The 25,559-nt window shown below is 47.8% G+C and overlaps 1 protein-coding gene and 1 long non-coding RNA gene across 2 annotated transcripts in view; one reads left to right on the top strand and one right to left on the bottom strand.

Moving 5' to 3' along the window:
• The first annotated feature begins 382 nt into the window (after positions 1 to 382).
• On the top strand, positions 383 to 1,896 carry LOC114642610 (glutamine synthetase-like). The gene is made up of 5 exons (XM_028791474.2): positions 383 to 578; positions 661 to 822; positions 896 to 1,042; positions 1,127 to 1,254; positions 1,693 to 1,896. Exons 1-5 carry the CDS (start codon positions 407 to 409, stop codon positions 1,894 to 1,896), a joined length of 813 nt encoding a protein of 270 aa, XP_028647307.2. The 5' UTR covers positions 383 to 406.
• LOC127529075 (uncharacterized) overlaps positions 1,882 to 25,559 on the bottom strand; it is a 66,069-nt gene continuing 42,391 nt past the window's right edge. Inside the window, exon 3 of the long non-coding RNA XR_007935742.1 lies at positions 1,882 to 2,014. This is a non-coding gene — a long non-coding RNA (uncharacterized LOC127529075). The remainder of the gene's footprint in view (positions 2,015 to 25,559) is intronic.

The following is a 25,559-nucleotide window of genomic DNA, read 5'->3' as shown; positions in this document are numbered from 1 at the left end:
GGCAGCTGCCTTAAATTGCATTTGGCAGCCCCCCACGTTGCCCCCTCCTGTCATCTTTAATGTTCATGTTGTCTGCCCCTCTCCCCCCAGTGAAGATGCCCTTCAGAGTGTTTGCTTATCCTGCGTCAGACCCTCGAGCCCCCCCCCCCCCCGGTCTGATGGGGTGTGATGCCCATGTGGCTGCCTTGCCATCAAGGTTGACCACAGGCTTTGCTGACTGGACACTGTGGTCAAAATGAGTAAAAGTGAGTTGAGTGCCCCATGTGATGGGCATCTAATTTAACTGCATTGTACCAGTGATGCCCTACGTTGTGCCCATGATCTGTCAGTGTAGACACAGTTTGGGCATTCCTGGCACTGCCAATTATTAATCCCTCATCTTTGTCTTTCCAGTCCCACCATCACCATGTCCAGCTCCATGTCTGCCAGCTCTGACCTCAGTAAGACCTTGTGGGACAAGTACATGTGCCTCCCGCAGGGGGACAAGGTGCAGGCCACCTACATCTGGATTGATGGCACCGGAGAAGGCCTGTGCTACAAGACGAGGACCCTGGACTTGGAGCCCAAGGGCATCGAAGGTAAGTGTGGTGCCACACATGGTGGCATAAGATAGGCACAAACCTCACTGGGCACATTCTGACTGAGCTGATTTGCCCTCAGATGTTCCCGAGTGGAATTTCGACGGCTCAAGCACCTACCAGGCGGAGGTCTCCAACAGCGACATGTACCTGATACCCGTGTGCCTCTTCAGGGACCCTTTCACGCTGGACCCCAACAAGCTGGTGATGTGCGAGGTGCTCAAGTACAACCGCCAGCCTGCAGGTAACACGTGCGCATGTGTGTGTGCCCCCCCCCACCCTAATTGCCAAACTAATGCCAGCTTTTGATCTTCCAGAGACCAACCTGCGCAGCAGCTGCCTTGAGGTGATGGAGCAGGCCGGGCACAGCCACCCTTGGTTTGGCATGGAGCAGGAATACTTGCTGTTGGGCATTGACAAGCACCCCTTTGGTTGGCCCAAGAATGGCTACCCTGCAACCCAAGGTGAGCTGTGCCACCTCTTAATATTAGACAGGTGTCTGGTCCTCTGCTGGCACTACCCAATCTCACTGTTGCCTTCTTCTGCAGGTTCCTATAGCTGCAGAGTGGGCGCCGACAAAGTCTACGGCCGAGACATCATCGAGTGCCACTACAAGGCCTGTCTGTATGCTGGGGTGAAGATCGCTGGCACCAATGCGGAAGCCATGCCCTCTCAGGTATGTGTGGGTGGGCACTCTTACCTGGCAGCTCTGTCCTTAGCACCCTTCTCTCAATATACCCCTCATCTCTCCAAACCAACACCATCTCACCTCTCTGACTTTGTCTCCCACCCGTCCCACCTGAGCGGACCCTCTAATGTCCTCATTGCTAATCCTGTCCATCCTCATCACACCCAATGCAAATCTTCACATCTTTAACTCTGCCACCTCCAGTTCTGTCTCCTGTGCCACCGTCTCCAGCCCATATAACAGAGCTGGTCTCACTACCAACCTGTAGACCTTCACTGTCGCTCTCGCTGATACCCGTCTGTCACCAATCACTCCTGTCACTCTTCTCCAGCCACTCCATCCTGCCTGCACTCTCTTTTTCACCTCTCTTCCACAATCCCCATTACTGTGCCCATGAAAGGCACTATAATAACTGTCTCATTTCAGTGGGAGTTCCAGGTGGGGCCCTGCGAGGGCATTGCCATGGGCGATCACCTGTGGATGGCGCGCTTCTTGCTGCACCGTGTCTGTGAAGACTTCGGGGTGGTGGCCACGCTTGACCCCAAGCCGATTGCGGGTAACTGGTATGGAGCAGGGTGTCACACCAACTTCAGCACGGAGGCCATGCGTAACAAGGGGGGACTTCAGTAAGTGTGCCGCCCTTGTGGCAGGGTGGGGTGGGTTATGCCATCCCGAGGTGATGTGCCATTTTGTTTCCAGGCATATCGAGGAGGCCATCGAGAAGCTGAGCAAGCGACACTCGTATCACCTCTGCATGTACGACCCTAAAGGGGGCGCCGACAACTCCCGCCGCCTGACTGGCTCCCATGGCAGCTCCAGCATCCACAAATTCTCTGCTGGCGTCGCCAGTCGTAACACCAGCATCCGAATCCCCCAGCATGTTGGAAAAGATGGCTGTGGCTACTTTGAGGACCGCCGCCCTGCTGCCAACTGTGACCCGTATGCCGTGACAGAGGTCATCACCCGCACGTGTGTGCTAAATGAGGCGGAGCCTGTGCCCACAGGCGAGGTGCCCTGAGGATGACGAGGCACTTCTATCTTCACTGCCATCTTCTTCCTTCATTTTAACTGACTGATGGCCACCGCGGATCATTTTTTTGCTATGAAGCTCCATAAATAAAACCTTTGATGCGATGTGTGCCATGTGTGGAAAGTGCTGCCCTCTAGGGATGGTGTGGATTCCTGTGCTGGCAGCACATTGACATGAAAGGGGGTGCAGTGGGCTCATGCCCTGTTGGTGGACCCTTGTGTCCATGAAAGGCACTTTGGCCTCTAGGGTTCCTTTCTGTTTGTGGACTCCTGGATGTCTGACTGGTGGTCCTCACCCATCACAGACATGGTGCCCCTCATGTTGGTGACACTTTATTCTCACAGAGGGGTCCGTGACATACTGCCAATGGCTGTGGCTGGCCACCTCAGCTTCATTAACTCACGAGCCGCATGCCTGCGGTGACATGTGACCATCTTCCTGGTTTACGTCACCTGCTGCAGGTGGCATTTGCCTCATCCTCCTGCCAGTTTTTCACCTGGGTGCAAATGTATCTATCTATCTAAATGCCCAGTTTCAACTTCTGGACATGTGACTTCCAGTATGAAGCTCACTTTGTGGGCACTTGAACTGGCACCTGCTCCTCACACCTTGGGTTTGTGCCATCTGTGCTGGGAATAAGAAGGAGCTGTTTAAGGAGCCCAAGAAGATGGGCACTGGACCATATGGTGTGGCAGGGTGACATGTGGCATCTCTGAATGTTTAGTGTGGTGACTCCTGCCAACCTCAGGGTGGCAATACAATCTGTATCCCTGTGGAATATAGCCAGCAGCAGTGCCCCCTTCCCTCTGCTGTTATTAAACAGCCCCATGATGTGTGCCAGGATCAAGGTGGCAGGGGTGTCCTCTGGGATCAGCATGGCATCACATGGTGCCCATATGATGGTTGGTTGGTTAGAGATGGTTGGTCTGACCAGGGCTGACTGACTATGAATCAGTCAGCTGGCAGTGATTTAATGGAGGAAGGCGGGCACATCTTCCCTGGTTGTTGCTGTGGTTGAAGGCCACTGAGGAAGCGGGCACATTGTGGCAAGCAAATTCCAGCTGCCACTGAACACAGTGATTCACAGAGGGGGTGCAAACAGGGCGCAGACATCTACTCTGTGTCGCGGGCATAGAAGAGGGAGGTGGGAGGCATTTGGACCTGCAGCCCACCTTCAGATGCACACAGACAGAGCGTTGTCAGCCATATTAGCTCTTACCCAGAATGCTTTGGGTTTACATTCAAGAGAATCTCCTGAGCTCGTTCTCGGGGTCTTGTCCTTCGCTGAATGGCATCACGATGACACTGTTACACGTGTTGAAGTCCTCGAAACAGGACCATGTCACGCATATTAAAGATGACGTAAAAAAACACGCTAACCGCGACGCGGAGCACATGACTGGGCCAGCACTGGAAACGAAGAATGAAAAGTGACAGCCACACAGCAAGCGCCCCATCAGGACGTCACCCTGTTAGAATTCAATCTAAACACACAAGCCGGACCCTCGGTGGAGCTGCTCTCCCCTCTCCTCCGCAGCTTCTCCACTTCGGTGGTCTTCTGATGATATGGCTGGTGTGTGGTGGTCTCCATCTGTGCACGCGTTTGTACGACAGGAGGTGACTTTGCCAACATGTGACTGCATGCTTCATATAGCGCCTTACTGCTCATGTCAAGGGGCTTTTCAGGTTCTGCTCATTGATTTTCACACACTTCTCTTGTTAGGGGACATCGAGTGCCAAGGCTGAGTGGCAGGGGGACATGAAATAAAGTAAAAAGAAATAAAAAGAAATAAAAAAATAATCAATTAAATAACAAAAGTAATGGATAAGACTGTGCCACTCAGCCATTGTCACTGCCCCCCACTCACCTGGCAGTCATTGTACCCTTATTCAGCCCAGCATGGCAACTCTGCCCTGGCACATGGGAGCAGCATGTCTGCCACCTTTTTGCACCTTAGTGTGACCCAATGGTGATGGCCTGAAGGACTCCAAGGTTCACTTTGGGTGGCACCAGAGTGGCCACAGTGCCCTGAACCCATTTCATGGATGCGGCACATCCTGAGAAGATCAGGGAGCCAACGGGCCACCCAGGAACTAAAGGTGGGCAGGCGAGGGCTCCTGCACTTTGGTCTCTTGAATTGCTGCCAGCACCTCCTTGGCACGTGTCATGCTGGAGTCACACGGATGCACTGTACAGAAGTACCCGCTCACACGCTCATGCCACACACTCGTCACACGCCTGTCACTCATCACTGGCCTGACACAGTGGGCCACAGCTGGCCGGCTGTCTTCTGTGTACTCTTGGCAGCCTGTAGGGGGCACACCAGACCCTCATTACAGAGGGTAGTTGTCATAAACTCTGTGCCCAACCAGTGGGTGTTTCCTCAGTATGGCACCTTTCAGAGTGAAGGAGCTGCCTAAGGTCAGGGGGCTGGGGATGATGTGGTAGACCACCAGTGGTATCGGAGCAGCTTCAGAGGCTTAAGCCTCCAATCGTTAAGTCCGTAATGTGAGATTTAACCCCGTAATCAAATCAGCAACAGACCCTGCCAATCCTAAAAAGGCCCCTAATGGCCACTGCCAGCCTTAGTCTGAATGGGAGCACTAGGCAGAGCCGAGGAGTGCCACGTGAGGGTGCCAGGACTCCTGGCTGTGTTGGTTTTCCCTTTTCCATTTATAACCTCAGGCAGGTACAAAGAGTTAAAGACGAGCAGTTCCAACTCTAAACAACGTGTTCTCGGTAATATTCATAAAATAAAAACAATAAGCAAAGCACATTTGAATATCGGTACCCATACAGCCTGACAAATGCTGACGAGGAGGTTCAGGTGGCACACCGGCTTGCAGATACGTTAAATGTCTGCAGTCAGGTGGGCAGGTCAAGGGGGCCGCACTCCCCTCTCAATATGGCTGCCGAGTTGTGGGCTCCTTCATCGTGATGACGAGGGAGGGAGGGGTACAGCAGCCAAATGGATACGTTGTTTGTCCAAATCCTCACACCAATAGGGATGGCATCTGATTCAAGCCAATCCCAAACAGCCACACTTCAGACCAATGGGGGCACCCGCCCCCCTAAAAAGCCTTTTGTTGAGATTGCCAGCTGGGCAATTTGGCTTTCCTGAGGGGGTCTTGCAGAGAACCAATCACTGGCCAAGCTGGTTTTAGAAAATGACAAAGAATGGGGGCGGGGGGTGCTGAGGTGGGTCAGCCAAACCGCTGCTGTCCCTATCAGTGATTAATGTGACACTAATATGACAATGAAGTTGATTACAAAACTTCACCCCACAACACTGGCACACTCCTGTCAGTCCTGGCAGCAACAGAGCAGCATGGAAGGCACTATATGACTCCACTCCACTAAAGAGTGCCCCCCCGTGGCCGAGGGAGGTGGGCTACTAATTCAAGTGTCTCTTGTGGTTGACCTCAACATCTTCATTAAAGACAGAAAGTTCTCCTCTAAGAGGACAAATTGAGTGAGCAGTCAGGCAGTTCATGAAGAGGGAGCGTCCATCAGCAGCAGACGAGGACGGTCACAGAATGGAAGCAGACGCTCAGACTTCCTGATGGCTCAGTGTTCATTAATGCGTACATGGCCCACTCTGATTGGTCAACAGACAGGAGGTGTTCGGCTACAATGAAAGACTTTCTCCTTTCTATCCTCGTTCTTCAATTTCTTTTAGTTTAGCCGTTACCCCTGTATGTTATCAGCTGCCCAGTTTGGCTCTTTACGGGACGTCTGCTCATCTCCTGATCATACATTTGGTGTAGCACGTCCACCGGCTCCTGGTACTTTCTTGCCTTTCTCGTTCACTTGACGTTTCTCTGGCGTCCTGATGTGCCTGCACAGGTTTCTGACTCGTATTCACCCTTTTAAACTGGCAAGATGGCACAGCACTACCCTAAACGACTCTAATTTTCCTTCCACATTCCCCCATTGCGATTTATTTACGTCCCACTAAAACCACTTTAACTCTGTCTGTTTTTAATTTGTACAAATGAAGTGTGTATCAAAGACCAAATATGTCCCTCCTTAGAGACAAGAAAAAAGGGAAAGATCTCAGCTGAAAATCAGTGGAAATCATTAAAACCGATGAAGTCAAACAATAAATCTGTGAGCCGTAGCCTCGTAACTTCAAAGTGCGATGATAACACAGAATTAAGAACGACTTCATCTCCTTCTTACTCAACAAACACAAGTCCTGTTAGGTCACAGGAGACTTCTAGTCCACAATGTTTCATCTCTCATTTCTATTGTCACTGCTGGTGACACAGATAGCCCAAGTAGTTAACTTCCCATACTCCAGCAGCAGCATACTGATAAAGAACAATATTAAATTAAAGAGTGAGAACAATGCAGGTATACAGACAGACAATAACTTTAAATAATGTTAACGTTTACCCCCCCGGGTGGAATTGAAGAGTCTCATAGTGTGGGGTCTCCTCAGTCTGTCAGTGGAGCAGGACGGTGACAGCAGTCTGTCGCTGAAGCTGCTCCTCTGTCTGGAGATGATCCTGTTCAGTGGATGCAGTAGATTCTCCATGATTGACAGGAGTCTGCTCAGCGTCCGTCGCTCTGCCACAGATGTTAAACTGTCCAGCTCCGTGCCTACAATAGATCCTGCCTTCCTCACCAGTTTGTCCAGGCGTGAGGCGTCCTTCTTCTTTATGCTGCCTCCCCAGCACACCACCACGTAGAAGAGGGTGCTCGCCACAACTGTCTGATAGAACATCTACAGCATCTTATTGCAGATGTTGAAGGACGCCAGCCTTCTAAGAAAGTATAGTCAGCTCTGTCCTCTCTTACACAGATCATCAGTATTGGCAGTCCAGTCTAATTTATCATTCAGCTGCACTCCCAGGTATTTATAGGTCTGCACCATCTGCACACAGTCACCTCTGATGATCACGGGGTCCATGAGAGGTCTGGTCCTCCTAAAATCCACCACCAGCTCCTTGGTTTTGCTGGTGTTCAGGTGTAGGTGGTTTGACTCGCACCATTTAACAAAGTCTTTGATGAGGTCCCTATACTCCTCCTCCTGCCCACTGCTGATGCCAGCCCACCATAGCAGTGTCGTCAGTGAACTTTTGCACGTGGCAGGACTCCGAGTTGTATTGAAAGTCCGATGTATATAGGCTGAACAGGACCAGAGAAAGTACAGTCCCTTGTGCTGCTGACCACAATGTCAGACCTGCAGTTCCCGAGATGCACATACTGAGGTCTGTCTGTAAGATAGTCCACTGTCCATGGCACCAGGTATGAATCTACTCCCATCTCTGTCAGCTTGTCCCTAAGGAGCAGAGGTTGGATGGTGTGCTGTATTTGAAGAAAATTATTAAAATTCTTCTTGGTGCTTTTTACTAGTGTGTCCTGGACGTCTGTCTGGTGGGTTTTCATGGGGCAGCAGCACCTCTAGCGTCCACACTTTATATATATATATCTCCAGATTTAACTATCAATCTGATTTTCTATTATTCCTTATTCTGTTTGGTTTTATTGTTCATGTCATAAATACCAGACTGTTTTCAACTTTCTATGCTTTGTCTTCATGTCTGGAGTGACTGACATAATAAGGTCGATTTCTTTGAGCACCTGGTGCAGCTTGAGGTTCACTGTACACTCCATGCTGTCAGGTTTATTAAGGCTGAGGGTGTGAGCTCCACCCCATAGTAGGGAACAGGACGTCAGGTAAGGCATTCTGGGATGATAAATGGCTGATAGTCAAGGACGTTGAGTCTTTGTATGTCTGGATATATTCTTAGAGACAAAAGTGATATCTACAGTGCATCCAGAAAGTATTCCCAGCACGTCATCACATTTTCCACATTTTGTTATCTTACAGCCTTATTCCAAAATGGATTCAATTCATTTTTTCCTCAGAATTCTACACACAACACCCCATAATGACAACGTGAAAAAAGTTTACTTGAGGTTTTTGCAAATTTATTAAAAATAAACAAACTGAGAAATCCCATGTCCATAAGTACTCACAGCCTTTGCTCAATACTTTGTCGATGCCCCTTTGGCAGCAATTCCAGCCTCAAGTCTTGTTGAATATGATGCCACAAGCTTGGCACACCTATCCTTGGCCAGTTTGGCCCATTCCTCTTTGCAGCACCTCTCAAGCTCCATCAGGTTGGATGGGAAGTGTCGGTGCACAGCCATTTTAAGATCTCTCCAGAGATGTTCAATCAGATTCAAGTCTGGGCTCTGGCTGGGCCACTCAAGGACATTCACAGAGTTGTCCTGAAGCCACTCCTTTGATATCTTGGCTGTGTGCTTAGGGTCGTTGTCCTGCTGAAAGATGAACCGTCGCCCCAGTCTGAGGTCAAGAGCGCTCTGGAGCAGGTTTTCATCCAGGATGTCTCTGTACATTGCTGCAGTCATCTTTCCCTTTATCCTGACTAGTCTCCCAGTCCCCACAGCATGATGCTGCCACCACCATGCTTCACTGTAGGGATGGTATTGGCCTGGTGATGAGCGGTGCCAGGTTTCCTCCAAACGTGACGCCTGGCATTCACACCAAAGAGTTCAATCTTTGTCTCATCAGACCAGAGAATTTTCTTTCTCTTGGTCTGAGAGTCCTTCAGGTGCCTTTTGGCAAACTCCAGGCGGGCTGCCATGTGCCTTTTACTAAGGAGTGGCTTCTGTCTGGCCACTCTACCATACAGGCCTGATTGGTGGATTGCTGCAGAGATGGTTATCCTTCTGGAAGGTTCTCCTCTCTCCACAGAGGACCTCTGCAGCTCTGACAGAGTGACCATCGGGTTCTTGGTCACCTCCCTGACTAAGGCCCTTCTCCCCCGATCGCTCAGTTTAGATGGCCGGCCAGCTCTAGGAAGAGTCCTGGTGGTTTTGAACTTCTTCCACTTATGGATGATGGAGGCCACTGTGCTCATTGGGACCTTCAAAGCAGCAGAAATTTTTCTGTAACCTTCTCCAGATTTGTGCCTCAAGACAATCCTGTCTTGGAGGTCTACAGACAATTCCTTTGACTTCATGCTTGGTTTGTGCTCTGACATGAACTGTCAACTGTTGGACCTTCTATAGACAGGTGTGTGCCTTTCCAAATCATGTCCAGTCAACTGAATTTACCACAGGTGGACTCCAATGAAGCTGCAGAAACATCTCAAGGATGATCAGGGGAAACAGGAGGCACCTGAGCTCAATTTGGAGCTTCATGGCAAAGTCTGTGAATACTTATGGACATGGGATTTCTCAATGTTTTTATTTTTAATAAATTTGCAAAAACCTCAAGTAAATTTTTTTCACGTTGTCATTATGGGGTGTTGTGTGTACAATTCTAAGGAAAAAATGAATTGACTCCATTTTGGAATAAGGCTGTAACATAACAAAATGTGGACAAAGTGATGAAGTGCTGGGAATACTTTCCAGATGCACTGCAGGTCTGAGACATCTAAAACATTGTAGGTTGTTTGTGCCAACAATACGTCAGACTCTCGAAGTGCCGAGAAAGTGACAGGCTGTTTTACTGTGTGGTTTAAAGGGCTAGAGGTGAACCAGCTGTGTGTGTCATTCATGGGCACTCTTATGGTTGGGGTCTGTGTGTGTGACAGTAGACCAACCCGGTGACACACCTGATGAGTACACTTACCCCGTTGGAAATACCCCGATAATCCAAGCCAAGCTTCTTATTGATGTAATTGTGTAGTATGTTCATAGTCAGAGATATTCAGTGATCACATGGTGCTTATGAACACGAGCTCATTATCTTTGCTCTGCCTGCAGATCACGAGCTTGTCCTCCATACCGTCCATTCATTCAGGAAGTGGTCCCCTGAGGCAGAGCAGGCTCTGAGAGACTGGAACTACAGACTGGGATATCCTGCAGGGATCACATAGTGAGAACATTGAGGAGGTTGTTGACTGCACTACTGACTACATCAACTTCTGTATGGACATTGCAGTTCCAGTAAGAACTGTACGCTGCTATGCTAACAACAAGCCATGGATTACAAGTGACATCAAGGGCCTTTTGAACCAGAAGAAAAGGGCTTTTAAAGACGGTGATCAGCATGAGCTCAAGCGCGTGCAGAAGGAACTCCGAGTCCAGCTCAGGGTGGTGAAGAAGCAGTACAGGAGAAAGCTGGAGTAGAAGTTGCAGAATAACAGCATGAAGGAAGTGTGGGATGGGATGAAGATCATCACTGGCTGCAGCTCGAAGCGGGGTACCACCATCATGAGAGACGTGAAGAGAGCAAACCAAATGAACAACTTCTTCAACAGGTTTGACCACCCTAACCCACTCTCACTCTCACCTCGGAGTACTGCACCCTCCACACATCCTTCTGCTGATACCAGCATAGGAAAGACATCCCCACCCACAATTACAGCAGCGCAGGTGAGCAGAGAGCTGAGGAGACTTTGTGCCAGCAAAGCAGCGGGTCCAGATGGAGCATCGCCACGACTGCTGAAGGTCTGTGCATCGGAGCTGGGGGGTCCTCTACAGCGCATCTTCAACTTGAGCCTGGAACAGGGGAGAGTCCCGAGGCTTTGGAAAACATCTTGTATCACCCCAGTCCCAAAGGTATCACGTCCTAGTGAGCTGAATGACTTCCGGCCTGTTGCTCTGATGTCACATGTCATGAAGACCATGGAGCGGCTGCTGCTTCACCACCTGAGGCCACAGGTTCAACACACCCTCGACCCTCTGCAGTTTGCACACCATGAGAAGGTGGGAGCGGAGGATGCCATCTTCTATATGCTACACCGATCCCTCTCCCACTTGGACAGAGGCAGTGGTGCTGTAAGAATTATGTTTCTAGACTTCTCTAGCGCCTTCAACACAATCCATCCTCTGCTCCTTAGGGACAAGCTGACAGAGATGGGAGTAGATTCATACCTGGTGACATGGATCGTGGACTATCTTAAAGACAGACCTCAGTTTGTGCGTCTTGGGAACTGCACGTCTGACATTGTGGTCAGCAGCACAGGAGTGCCGCAGGGGACTGGACTTTCTCTGGTCCTGTTCAGCCTATATACATCAGACTTCCAATACAACTCAGAGTCCTGCCACGTGGAAAAGTTTGCTGATGACACTGCTATGGTGGGCTGCATCAGGAGTGGGCAGGAGGAGGAGTATAGGAACCTAATCAATGACTTTGTTAAATGGTGCGACTCAAACCACCTACACCTGAACACCAGCAAAACCAAGGAGCTGGTGGTGGATTTTAGGAGGCCCAGACCTCTCATGGACCCCGTGATCATCAAAGGTGACTGTGTGCAGAGGGTGCAGACCTATAAATACCTGAGAGTGCAGCTGGATGATAAATTAGACTGGACTGCCAATACTGATGCTCTGTGCAAGAAAGGACAGAGCCGACTATACTTCATTAGAAGGCTGGCGTCCTTCAACATCTGCTATAAGATGCTGCAGATGTTCTATCAGACGGTTGTGGTGAGTGCCCTCTTCTACGCGGTGGTGTGCTGGGGAGGCAGCATAAAGAAGAGGGACGCCTCATGCCTGGACAAACTGGTGAGGAAGGCAGGCTCTATTGTAGGCATGGAGCTGGACAGTTTAACATCTGTGGCAGAGTGACGGGCGCTGAGCAGACTCCTGTCAATCATGGAGAATCCACTGCATCCACTGAACAGGATCATCTCCAGACAGAAGAGCAGCTTCAGCGACAGACTGAGGAGATCGTTCCTCCCCCAAACTATACGACTTTTCAATTCCACCCAGGGGTGTAAACATTAACATTATACAAAATTATTGTCTGTTTTTTCCTGCATTGTTCTCACTCTTTAATTTAATATTGTTCTTTATCAGTATGCTGCTGCTGGAGTATGAGAATTTCCCTTTGGGATTAAGAGAAAAGCCAAACACAATGACCCCTTTTATTGGCTAACTAAAAAGATTACAATATGCGAGCTTTCGAGGCAACTCAGGCCCCTTCTTCAGGCGAGATGTAATACAGAAACTGAAGTTCCCTGTGTTTATATACACACTCTAGGACAAGAAACAACATTGGTAAATATTTAAATGAGAAATTTTAAATGTAAAAAATTAATAGATTCATTCAGGCTAGGGTTAATTTAACAAGAGAGAAAAGAACAATATATTGTCAAGATCTCTGGGTAAGATAACTGTCCACCAAAGTCTTTTGAAGTTTCTAATGAGTTTTTTCAGTACATGTGGGTCTGTAGACAGGCTGTCTGTCATTCTGAGAGATGTAAACAATCCTCATATCTGGCCATAAAACTCTTGTCTTTATTCAATCCATGTTGTAAAGTATTACATTTTAGCATGAGTTTAACTTCCCATTCTTTTCTCCCTTGCTGTGTTTTGAAGTTGCCCATAAGCCCTGTGACTTTAAAGTCCTTCTCACAGTGTCCATGGCTGTTGAAGTGGGCCGCTACAGGAACATCTGTGTGGCCATGTTTAATGTGGCACCTGTGTAAGTTCATTCTCTGGCGGAGTGTTTGTCCAGTTTCTCCCACATAGAGTGCAGTGTCTGGACATTTCATGCAGAGAATTAGGTAGACTACATTAGATGATCTGCAGGAAAATGATCCCTTGATGTGATGTTCAAGTTGGCAGTGTGGTATAACTATACAGTCTGTATCATAGATGTGGGCACATGTTTTGCATCTTTTCTGTAGGCATGGAGATGTGCCATTTTCTGTTGGTTCACTTAGGGAGCTGCGGACAATTAATTGTTGAAGGTTTAGTGGTTGTCTGTATGCCAGGAGGGGAGGTTCAGGAAATACATTTTTCAGTGTTTGGTCCTTGTTTAGCATTGGCTGAAGTTCTTTTATAATTTTTCAAAGTGTTTCAAGATGTGGGTTGTAGGTGACAACAAGGGGGATGCGATCCTTGTTGTCTTTGTTTTTATATTCCAGAAGGTGTCTCTGGGTATGGCAGTAGCTCTTCTTATTTGAGGGTCTGTTGTTTTGGGAGTGTTACCTTGTCTGATGAAATCTTGTCTGAGCTCCTGCAGTTGTTGATCCCGGTCTGTTGGGTCTGAGCAAATATGATTGTACCGTATTGCTTGGCTGAAAATAATGGAGCGCCTTATATGCTTGGGGTGGAAGCTATCACTTTTCAGGTAGGTCCGTCTGTCTGTCGGTTTGTGAAAAATAGAACTTACAAGGGTGTTGTCTTTCAGTTGAACGGTGGTGTCAAGGAAGCTGACTTCTGTTTTTGAGTAATTCAGCTTCAGCTTTATGTTGGGGTGAAAACAATTCTATTCATTATGGAAATGGAGGAGGTCCTTCTCACTGGCAGTCCAGATTATGAAGATGTCATCTATGTAACGGAGATACAACATTGGTTTTACGATGCACATTGACATGAAATCTTCCTCCAATTTTGCCATAAAAAGATTTGCATAGTGAGGTGCAAACCGACATCCCATTGCAGTCCCCATTTGTTGCAAGTAGCAATCCTGTCCAAAAGAGAATAAATTATGTGTCTGAGTGAATTTTATCATTTCTATTACTGACTTTGTGGGTAAATCATGTTGTTTGAGGTACATTTCACATGCCAATATGCCATCATCATGGGGGATGTTAGTGTAAAGTGCCTCAACATCCACTGTGGCCAGTAAGGTTCCCTCAGGTAAGGGGCCTAAAGCAGAAGTCAGTGGTGTCCTGGATGTCACTGGTTGTATTACGGGCGAGAGGTTTAAGGATCTGCTCCACCCAACATGAAATATTTTCTGTAAGGGAGCCAATTCCTGAGATTATAGGCCTTCCTGGGTTCCCTTCTTTATGGATTTTAGGAAGCCTGTAGAAGTAACGCATTTTGGGGTTCTCAGGAATTAAACTGTTTACATGATCCCTGATGTCAAGAGGAAAGCTACTTACTATCTTTTATAGTTCCTTTTTATAGAGATCTGTTGGGTCTTCTTGCAGTTTGTAATAATGCATAGTATTGGACAATCTATCTATCTATCTATCTATCTATCTATCTATCTATCTATCTATCTATCTATCTATCTATCTATCTATCTATCTATCTATCTATCTATCTATCTATCTATCTATCTATCTATAAGCCCAGGGTTCAAATCTTCCTTGAAAGACGTTGCTGTAGAAGAACAGAGACGAGGGTGCGAAGTGTTTGGTCAGCAACTGTCATGAAGTCTCAAACGAGTGGACGGACTGCACGTCAAATCAAGGAGAGTTAAAGTGGGCTCGGCAAAGACATAAAATGATTGATGAGCGCTGAGAGCGCAGGACGTGTTTCTGACAAAAGCCTTCGCACGACTGACGTGAGACGACGGTGGTCTTGTTTGAAAGGAGGCCGTGACTTGATAGAATCTCATGTTAAAACTCTCCGTCTCACGGGACTTCATTCTGCGCCAACGTGTTTGGAATCGTTCAATTCTCGCGACGATCTTCGCGTCTCCGACTTAAAGTTTCAATCCGAATCGTATATTCGATCTCTTTTCGCTGCTCCGTTATTTTTCCGTCTCTTTGCGCTCACGTGATCTTTTCTATCATTTTTTTGAGCCTTTTGAGTTTTCGTCCTTCTTTATCTCTGACCTGCTCTGCGTGTGTCCCGCGCCGACGCCTTTACGACGTTCTGCTTTATTGTCGTCTACTCTTTGGCTTTTATTTCAGGCCCCGGGCGTGGACTCATCTCGCGTGACGTCTAAGTGTCTCCTTCTAAGACTTCTTTTATCATTGAGAGATTCCATTAAGTTACAATTGTCTTCAAATCCATCGCTTGTTGCCTCTCATCCTTTAATCTTCAGACTTTGCCCACACATGTGATTCTTTACGCTAATATTTTGCTAACTGAAGTGACACAAACACGTCTGCTAATGGATTTAACAAAATGTCCAGAATGTGTCATTAGAGCGTCGAGTTGTAGAAAGTAAAGCAGAGCAGCAATTCGATTTGACGTTCCGTTAACGCGTTGCCAGTTCATTTCTAACAGCGCAGCAGCAGCGACTCCCACATTGTGTGAAAGGTCAGGATGTGCGGAGTGTAAACTGACTGAGTAACGCTGACCGTCACCTGCTGACATGAATGGCGTCTGCTTCTCGCTGATCTCCTCCGAGGCGATTCTCGCGTCCTTCCCGGAGTGTTGATTCCGCACACATTAAGCGCGGACCCCTTTACTTGGAATTTCTTGATTATTAGTGAAGCCCCCCCCTTTACAGCACATCTTAGTAAGGAAGACCACCTGGACTGGGTGCCTCCTTGAGAGAAGATGTCTCCTTGGTGACTCTCTAAAGGGACCTCGTCTGGCCAGTTGCCATTGCAGCCAATCATCTCATACTCAGTTTGAATTTAGAGATCTCTTAAAATAAACACCGTCTACACACACACACACACACACATATGGGGTGACACGTGTGTCACTACGTGTCCAGGGGACAGAAGGACCCCTTTCTAATGAGAGTGCAGCACCAAGTCAATGACACTTGTGGGCTGCTGATCTGCTCAGTGAGGTGACAGAGGGGCTCATCACTTCACCAGTCTCAAGGGCCTGGAAGAGATTCCAGGGGACAGACAGGCAGTCACTTGAGGAGAGCGGGACAGGGGGGCTGTAGAAGGTCCTTAACCCCTCAGCAGGACCACCAGAGGAACAGGATGAGCACCGGCAGAGCTGACAAAATGACCTCCAGCAGGCAGGCAGACCACTGGTGTGAATATCTCTGACATCTCAAACAATCAGAAAGAGACTTCATGAGGGGGACCTGAGGGCCTGATAATGTCCTCTAGTGGGCACCGTGGAGCTCGACTGGCATTTGCCATAGTATATCAGAATTGGCGCCCTGTGCTTTTCACAGATGAGAGCAGATTCACCCTGAGCACATGTGACTGATGTCAAAGGGTCTGGAGAAGCCGTGGAGAACGTTATGCTGCCTGTGACATCATTCAGTGTGACTGGTTTGGTAGGGGGTCAGTGATGGTCAGTCATATCCATACTCCATACTCATGGTGGGCACCTTGACTGCCATTAGGTATCGGGATGAAATCCTTGGACCCATCGTCAGACCCTATGCTGATTCCTCCTGGTGCACCACAATGCCCGGCCTCATGTGGCGAGAGGGCGAAGGAATTGATACCATTGACTGCCCCCCCCCCCCCCCACTCACTTGCCTGACATCTCTAGGTGGGACATCATGTTTCAGTCCATCCAACACCTCAAACTGTCCAGGAGCTCAGTGATGCCCAGGTCCAGATCTGGGAGGAGATCCCCCAGGACACCATCTAATTAGGAGTGACGTTGTCAGGTCTGCATACAAGTACATGGGGGGCGGGGGGCGGGGGGGGGCATACTTATTACCATTTGGAATTGCTGCTGCGGCCAAATGGACTCACCTGCCTGCCCGTCACATCATTTTGTTCCCTTTGATCTTCGGGGTGTCCCTCTGCTGGTTGATCATTTCATTTCCATCCTTTCGTTCCTCACACATCACCACACCAGTCCTTACCAGTAGAGGGAGCCAGCAGGAGTTTTTCCCCATTGAGCTCTTTATGTAAAGATATTCATAGCCAGCATTCTTCTCAATCACTTCACTGAGTTAGGACCCTTTCTGCACCTCCTACTCACTTTCTCCAGGGATCCATAAACTTGCAGACTGGTTTACTGTCGCGTGCACACACAGACACACACACACGTACACACACATGTGCGCACACACACACACACTCATACACACACCCTGCCGTGACAGACACACCCTGTGTGTCTGATTTTGATTTTGTTGTCTGTTTCCGGAACTTCCTTCGTGTTCCCGGTTGGGACGTCCTGCGTTTATTGAACTGTCTGCAGACCTACGAGTGTTTGGAGGTCCACCTGCAGTTGTTCCGTTAAGGCCCTCCTTGCTCGTGACTCTTCGCTCTGACCCGGCCTGCTGTGAGTAAGTCGCACCTTTCTTTCGGGTTTTGTTCGGTTGTCTGTCCGTTCTCCAGTGCCGGTTTTAGAGGGGGGGGGGGGGTGGGGGGGGGGGGGTGGAAGGGGGCTACAGTGCCCCTATAGAAGTGGCCCTGGCCCCTGTGCTGAAGAGATAACATTTTAATGATTTATTTATGCAGTGATTTGCGCGTATAGCAATCTAGGGGTGCATTGAAGCATTGAATCCAGGAGAGCCAGGGCTTTGAACCTTAATGCACTTGTGGGCCGTTTAGCAAGAAATCGCAAACGCAGAATACAGTGCAGTTATTATAATGTTATAATAGTGCTAGAGGATGAGAGATTACTGAACAGAACATGTGAGTGTACATTTAAGTTTCATGCTGTAAAAAAGTCACTTTATAACAAAATAAGTACATGAAAAATATCTTGCATACAAAAAAGAGAAATGTTACTGTACAAAAAGTACAATTTGTATAAAGGTTTATTGTGCATATGTACAGTATGTGAAATCTTTTGTTTGAAATTCATTTGTATGTTTTATTGTTAAATGTTCAATTAATTTTGTTTATCCATCCATCCATTTTCCAACCCGTTGAATCCGAACACAGGGTCACGGGGGTCTGCTGGAGCCAATCCCAGCCAACACAGGGCACAAGGCAGGAACCAATCCTGGGCAGGGTGCCAACCCACCGCAGGACTAATTTTGTTTTGTGCTCCAAAAAAATTCACTTAATATATTAAACAATTAAATATTTCCCTTTTTTTGTTCTGTGCCCCCATTGTGAAGAGTGACTACGTTTTATTTTAGATATTTATTTCTGCATGTGATCCCCAGTTCTTCAGCCTATGAGCTATAGCGTGTTCATTGGCATGGCGCTTGTGCTTCTTTGAACGCGATGCTTCGCCTAGGGACTCAAATCACTGTGTGGCCCCAGGAATTTTAAGACGACCCCGCTATACATCGCGGATCTCGTCCGAGGCTGCCCTGCGGTTCTCTGGCCGTCAGTTTAATTCCTACGGAAGCGCATTAGGGCCACGGAGAAGAAAAAAAGGATATGACGAGAATAAAGTGGACATGTTGACTTTATTCTCGACTTTTCCACTTTATTCTGGTAGTTTATTTTGCCATTCAACTAGAATGTCGTAAACTTCACCTTAAAATGAATGTTTAATTTCCTAGATTTTCTCAAACCCCGTCCTAAGTTATGTCGCACATTACAGCATGTTTTATATTCAGTGCTCCCGTCCCAGTTAATCGCTAATTTAACGAACTGTGAGGAGGCGCAGGCAGCGATCGCCGCACACAATCCATTCACTTCATGATATTTCTGCTCCCTGGACATTTGCTAAGATAAATACTTGATATTGCCTCGCAGTAAGGGGTCCCCAGGTGTACGTTCAGTGTAGAGACCCTTTATGGCAGGTGCGACGAGACTCTAAAAACTGGATGTCTGACTGCTGGGTATCGCACATCTGAACTATTTGTGTAAATGTCGGCTTTGTGATGTGGTGGTCTGAGACACGAACCCAGAATTCAATGGATGTTCTTCTGAGTGGGCTTTCTTTATTGCAGTCGTGCCGTCTGTCTGACGTACCAAACCCGCAGTTGCCAGCCTTCCCTTTTCATTCTCCACATAACCAATCACCACACGATAAACGTCTTTGTGAAATCAAAACTAGTTATAAACTTGGGACTCGGAGTGTTCAGAACGTTAAAGAAATCTTCGTCATACATGTTTAGTTATGCCATCCATTCAGGGCTGCGCCCAGCAGCAAGCATCGTGTGCCAGGCAGGAGCAAATCCTGAAGGGGCGCCAGCTCATCGCAGGGTGAAGACGAGCAACACAAACACTAGCAGGGGCGATAAAGCAGAACAAAACCCGCCATCCTACGTGACTTCGAAAGGAAACTGAAGAGCGCCGAGTGAACTACCAGAAAAACATGGAAACTCAAAGCGGGGGACACCAGGGAGCCCCGAGGCAGCCGTGCAACCTCCACGCCACCGTGCCCCCACATGTTTAATGCGTCTGATCATGAAAATGACATCAAGTATTTATCTTAGCATTCTAAATGTTCAGAATGTCATGAAGTGAATGGATTGTGTGCGGCGATCGCTGCCTGCGCCTCCTCCCAGTCCGTTAAATTAGCGATTAACTGGGACGGGAACACTGAATATAAAAGAGAATGTGCGACATGACTTAGGACAGCGCTTCTCAACCTTGAGGTATCTGCGACCCGAGTTTTCATAACAGACCCCCCCCCCCCCCCCCCCCTAACGCTTTTTTGAAAGGAGCCCACTGATACCAATTTGTTCTTTTTTAATTAATGATATATCATAGATGCATATTTTATTATACCTACTTAACTTTTATCGACATTTATCTAACTCTAGATTTATTTTTCTAGTGTAGTTTAAGTTCATTTGCTTTGGTTTCAATGGATGTACTTTTCATATTTTCAATTCTTGTTTTCTTTTTTTTTCACATCTTCGCGCCCCCCAGGTTGAGAACCACTGACGTTGGACGGGGTTGGAGAAAATCTAATAAATGAAAACATTCACTTTAAGATGAAGTTTAGCTTATGATGTTCTACTTGAACGACAAACTACAAGAATAAAGTCAACATGTCGAGAATAAAGTGGAAATGCCGATTTTACTCTCGTCGTCTTTTTTTTCTTTTCCGTGGCCCATGCTAAAATATAAAGTGCAATACAAATAAAATGTTATTATTATCCATCTATCTATCCATCCATCCATCCATCCATCCTCTTCCGCTTATCCGAGGTTGGGTCGCGGGGGCAGCAGCTTGAGCAGAGATGCCCAGACTTCCCTTTCCCCGGCCACTTCTTCTAGCTCTTCCGGGAGAATCCCAAGGCGTTCCAAGGCCAGTCGAGAGACATAGTCCCTCCAACGTGTCCTGGGTCTTCCCTGGGGCCTCCTCCCGGTTAGACGTGCCCAGAACACCTCACCAGGGAGGCGTCCAGGAGGCATCCTGGTCAGATGCCCGAGCCACCTCATCTGACTCCTCTCGATGCGGAGGAGCAGCGGCTCTACTCTGAGCTTCTCACCCTATCTTTAAGGGAGAGCCCAGACACCCTGCGGAGGAAACTCATTTCAGCCGCTTGTATTCGCGATCTCGTTCTTTCGGTCACTACCCATAGCTCATGACCATAGGTAAGGGTAGGAACATAGATCGACTGGTAAATTGAGATCTTTGCCTTACGGCTCAGCTCCTTTTTCACCACGACAGACCGATGCAGAGCCCTCATCACTGTGGACGCCGCACTGATCCGCCTGTCGATCTCGCGCTCCATTCTTCCCTCACTTGTGAACAAGACCCCGAGATACTTGAACTCCTCCACTTGGGGCAGGACCTCGCTCCCAACCCTGAGAGGGCACTCCACCCTTTTCCGGCTGAGGACCATGGTCTCGGATTTGGAGGTGCTGATTCCCATCCCAGCTGCTTCACACTCAGCTGTGAACCGATCCAGAGAGAGCTGAAGATCACGGCCTGATGAAGCAAACAGGACAACATCATCTGCAAAAAGCAGTGACCCAATCCTGAGTCCACCAAACCGGACCCCCTCAACGCCCTGGCTGCGCCTAGAAATTCTGTCCATAAAAGTTATGAACAGAATCGGTGACAAAGGGCAGCCCTGGCGGAGTCCAACTCTCACTGGAAACGGGTTCCACTTACTGCCGGCAATGCGGACCAAGCTCTGGCACCGATCGTACAGGGACTGAACAGCCCTTATATGGTGTCAGAATGCTGATTCTGGGAGATCTGAACATTCAGGTCTGTTTGAGGTCTTGTGGACTCTTTGAATGTACTCAGGGATGTCAGGGAGGACCCTTTAGTGCTAACACTCGGCCTCGCTGCAGATAACCTGGAGGTCCCTGACGCTGGCACTTCATTTTCCAGTTGTTTTTGAAATGAGATCTTTGTGTTTTCACTAAACCACAGCGCCATCCACACAGTATAAGTGCTGAAATTCGGTGGCATCTTCTCTTAAACTGGTGAAGCTTCTCGATCTCTGGGTTTGATGCCAAAATTAAAGTTAAGGAGAGCCGCGGCGGACAGGAAAAAAGGACAAAGTGGGGGTCTCTTGTGAAAGCCTGAGACCTCACTGGACGTCCCAATAAGAATCACCAGTCTTTATTTTGTCTATTTGCGAATGCTGCCACCAGACCCTGGGTGCTGCTTGGCACCATAAACTCACCTGTCAGCTTTTTCTCAATTATTTTATACCTAAAATGCAAAGCCATTCGTCCCAGCATTGCTCTTCGAGGTGTTGATCATGTGGGACGATGCCAGCCCCTCTAATGCCAGCGAACAGCCAGTTTACTCGACTCTTCTCAGCTGACTGATATATGAAACCTTCTGGTTGATGTCTTACCCTCACGCCAATTTAGAGACACTTTGGGTGCCATTCTTAACAACCGTCTAATGCCAGGCACCTTTAAACACGTTCAGCCGTTGCTGAAGTAGCCCACTCTCGATCTCACAGCCTACTTCTAAGGTGCCATTCCTGTCCATAATGATGGAGAAGGTGGATTCTGCGCATTCACTTTCATATTTGGAGGAGAACAACGTGTGTGATGTGCTTCAGTCAGGCTTTAAAAACCTGAAGGTGACAAATGACCTTCTACAGTCTCAGTTGTACTGGATCTCAGTTGACACCAGTGGACCATAAAGTCCTGTTGAAACGCCCAGAGGATGAAGTGGGCATTGAAATGGTGCGACTCCCACCTCAATGGCAGATCTGTGCCTGGGAACTCCTGCCAGCCTCTCAGACACAAGGCGGCCCTGAAGGTTCTTTTCTGGCTCCCCTTTATCTGCTGTCCTTGAGGGCCATCGTCTAGAAACGTGACGCCGCATCTCCTTGTTATGCTGATGACATGCAGCTGTGCCTCCGACTTAGTCCTGACATCACTTCGTCAGTAAAAAAGCCGTTGAAATGCTTTGAGGACATTAAACCTTGGATGGCACATTGGCGCTCAGTTCGGCTCCATAACGATGTCAGAACCCCACCGTTGGCGTCATCTTCGAGTCGTCACTAAGTTTTGACAAACAAAGTCCAGCTTGGCAAACTGAGACAAATCTCTCAAGTAAAATGCTTTGTTCCACAGAAGGACTTGGTCACCGCCATTTGTGCCTTTCTACGTCTTCGTCACATGATTTTAATTCCTTATATGGTGGGTTGTGGCGTCTCCCCCCCCTCGTTGGCGTCTCTCCACTGGCTACCAGCGATTGTTGGTTGTGAAAGCCTGGCATGGTGTCACTGGCTCTGTCACCCCTACGAGAAGTCACCTGGACGACGACTCCTAGCAGTGCCGAGGGGACGCGGAGTTGTTGCTCCACGGCTTTGGAGTGAACGACTTGGTTTGTAAAAGTCGCCTTAAGACCTCCTTGTCTTCCTCGGCCTCCGAATCGGTGGTTTGACTGATGTGATCGCTGAAGTCAGAAAACGACGGGATAAACACCAATTTAAAATTAAAAGCAATTTCTTTATTATTTATTCTTTATTCTTGGTGAGAGATTGTGAGACTCTAGCACTAGAGAAGGTCCAGAGAAGAGCGACTGGGCTGATTCAGGGCTACAGGGGATGAGTTAGGAGGAAAGATTAAAAGAGCTGAGCCTTTACAGTTTAAGATAAAGAAGATTAAGAGGTGACATGAGTGACGTGTTTAAAATTATGAAGGGAATTAGTGCAGTGGATCGAGACGGTGACTTTAAAATGAGTTCATCAAGAACACGGGGACACAGCTGGACACTTGTGAAGGGGAAATTTCGCACAAACATTAGGAAGTTTTTCTTTACACAAAGAACGATAGACACTTGGAATAAGCGACCAAGTTGTGTGGTAGACAGTAAGACTTGAGGGTCTTTCAAAACTCGACTTGATGTTTTTCTTGGAAGAAAGGGCAGTAAAACCAGCAAGTGCACGAGTTACTGAGCCATCAGGAGCGGTGTTATTAGGGATGAAGGTACAGCAATTGTCCCCAAACATGGCACATACATATTTTTCAGGCTTAGTTCATTGTTCATGTCTGCTGGTTCCACAAGGAGCAATGGCACAAAAGTCAATCTGGAATGAGGAGGTCTTCTCTACTTGGAAAGTTAGTGTGGGAAGGTCCCCATGAGTTTGTTGTCCTGTGTTCGAGGGGACAGAAAAAGTTATTAACAGTAGGACTAAGACTGCCATTTTTTGCAATGTGAGATGTGCATCCAAGCAGGAAGTCCTTCAACTTTAACAGCGTGAGGTGTAGATAACAGCACCTGGAATGGTCCCCTCCAGCGAGGTTGATGCCAATGTTTCCCTCGGGTGTCTCTGACCAGTATCTGGGTTCCAAGGGGGATCTGGAACTCCGTCGGTGGGGGACTGGTCCGCCAAGCCTTGTTAACCTGTTCGTGGACTTCCTTCAGGGATGCTTGGAGACCTGTAAGACTGGAGAGAAGATCATTGTCCACAGTATGCAAAGTGACATTTCTGATAACCATGCCAACGGGCATGGGACGTCCAGTTAAAATTTCAAATGGCGACAGTCCCAACTGCTGATGTGTCCTTCCTCTCAACCCCATCAAGGCCAGGGGTAGAGCATCCGGCCAGGTTAAGTTTGTCTGCTCACAGATTTTTGCCAGTTTTGACTTTAGGGTGCCATTGCACCTTTCTACAATACCTCCACTCTGGGGATGTTATTTGCAGTAATGGTGTACATTTATCTGGAGCCAAGTAGTCCGCTCATTTATTACAGAATTCACAAAATGGGTACCGTTATCAGTCTGCACTTTCTGTGGTATTCTCCATCTTGGAATAATTTCTTTTATTAAAGCTTTAGCCACAGTTTTTGCATCAGCATGTTTAGAGGGGAAAGCCTCTACCCACCGGGAGAACACATCGACAATCACAAGGCAACATCGATATCCTTTGGAGGCGTTAGTTCAATGAAGTCCATTTGGAGATGTTCAAATGGACCCACTGGTTTCAGGGTAACGGCGGGACTTACCTGAGTACCTTTGCCTATATTATACCTTTGCCATAGGGCACACTGTCAGCAGAATTGTTCAGCATATGCACAGAACCCTGTGGTTTCCCAATGTCACTCCACATCCTGAGTCATAGCGTCTTTTCCTGTGTGGTCCAGGCCATGTGTGATTTTTGCCATTCCTGGAAAAGAAGCCTTTGGAAGGAAAGGTTTGTTAGTTTGTTTATGGGTCAAGACCCCATCAGAGAGGGAGCCTTCTCAGGACCACTTTATCCTGTCTCGGTCAGTGGCAGCGCTCTGTAAAGAAATAATTTGATTATCAGGGTCTTTGTCATCTGTCTGTTGGAATAAAGAGACTGGTGTGTTATTATAGGCGGCCTGTTTAGCAAAGTGATCAGCCAGTTTGTTTCCTAGACTGACTGGGTCTCGTTTCCCAGTATGAGCTTGGCATTTAACTATTGTCAGGTGTAATGGTTTTGTTATAGCTTCGAGAAGGGATTCCACTTATTTCTGATGTTGTATGGGCTTACCAGTACTGGTTTTGAATCCCCTTAATTTCCATAATGCCCCATGGTCATGGCAGACTCCAAAGGCATATCTGGAATCTGTGTAAATGGTTATGACCTTCCCATCGGACAACTGGCAAGCTCGGGTGAGAGCTATTAGCTCAGCTGCTTGTGCGCTTAAACTAGAAGAGATTCGATTTGCTTCAAGTAAGTGGTCTCCTTTGACCACTGCGTAACTGGTGGAGAGTGTCCTGTCGTCCAACCGCAAGGAACAACCGTCTACATAAAGTACTTCTCCTGTTTCTAGTGGATGAGACGGAGTTAGTTAAAAAACAATCTATCTGCAGATGTTCAAAGGGCCCTCCGGCATTTGTTGTTACAGCCGGATTTACCTGCAAGCCTTCATTACATTTTTGACATAGTGCACACTTCTTACAGAACTGATCAGCAAAGTTAGAAAAACCTCGGGCGTGACAGGATTGTTGCACCTGTGCCATCATTGCGTCTCCTGAAGGGTGGGCCAAACCATACTCAGCCTTTACGATACGTAGAAAGAAAACTGTTGGGAAAAAAGGACGTTTAGTTAATGGATGGATCCGCATTCCTTTCGGATCTTTTTTTCTGATCCCTCTTCTGCCACGTCTTTATCTCCTTTCCCGTTGCTACAGTTTGTGAAGATCAAACTGCATCCTCGGGTGACTCTTATTCCTCCTTCTGTTATAGAAATAAAGAAGTTAGTGGTGAAGTAGACTCCCGGGCGGCTTTCTTTGCCCACATGTCTGTTTGCACATTTCCTTCACTCACTGGATTCGTCTTCCCTTTGTGAGTTTGATACTTCACTACCGCAAGCGCACCTGTCAAATGAAATGTTCTTGTCTGTACTACAGCTAGTGGCACCTTAACAGTTAATAGACTCGTGAGCACAACATCTGAGC

The sequence above is a fragment of the Erpetoichthys calabaricus genome, chromosome 9 (assembly GCF_900747795.2).
Source record: "Erpetoichthys calabaricus chromosome 9, fErpCal1.3, whole genome shotgun sequence".
Taxonomy (NCBI): Eukaryota; Metazoa; Chordata; class Cladistia; order Polypteriformes; family Polypteridae; genus Erpetoichthys; species Erpetoichthys calabaricus.
This window is presented reverse-complemented; position numbering and strand designations above follow the sequence as displayed.

Coding starts and splice junctions, on each gene's coding strand:
- LOC114642610 (XM_028791474.2), top strand. CDS start 407: ATGTCCAGCTCCATGTCTGCCAGCTCTGACCTCAGTAAGACCTTGTGG. Junction 823..895: donor GTACAACCGCCAGCCTGCAG/GTAACACGTGCG, acceptor TTGATCTTCCAG/AGACCAACCTGCGCAGCAGC. Junction 1,255..1,692: donor CGGAAGCCATGCCCTCTCAG/GTATGTGTGGGT, acceptor GTCTCATTTCAG/TGGGAGTTCCAGGTGGGGCC.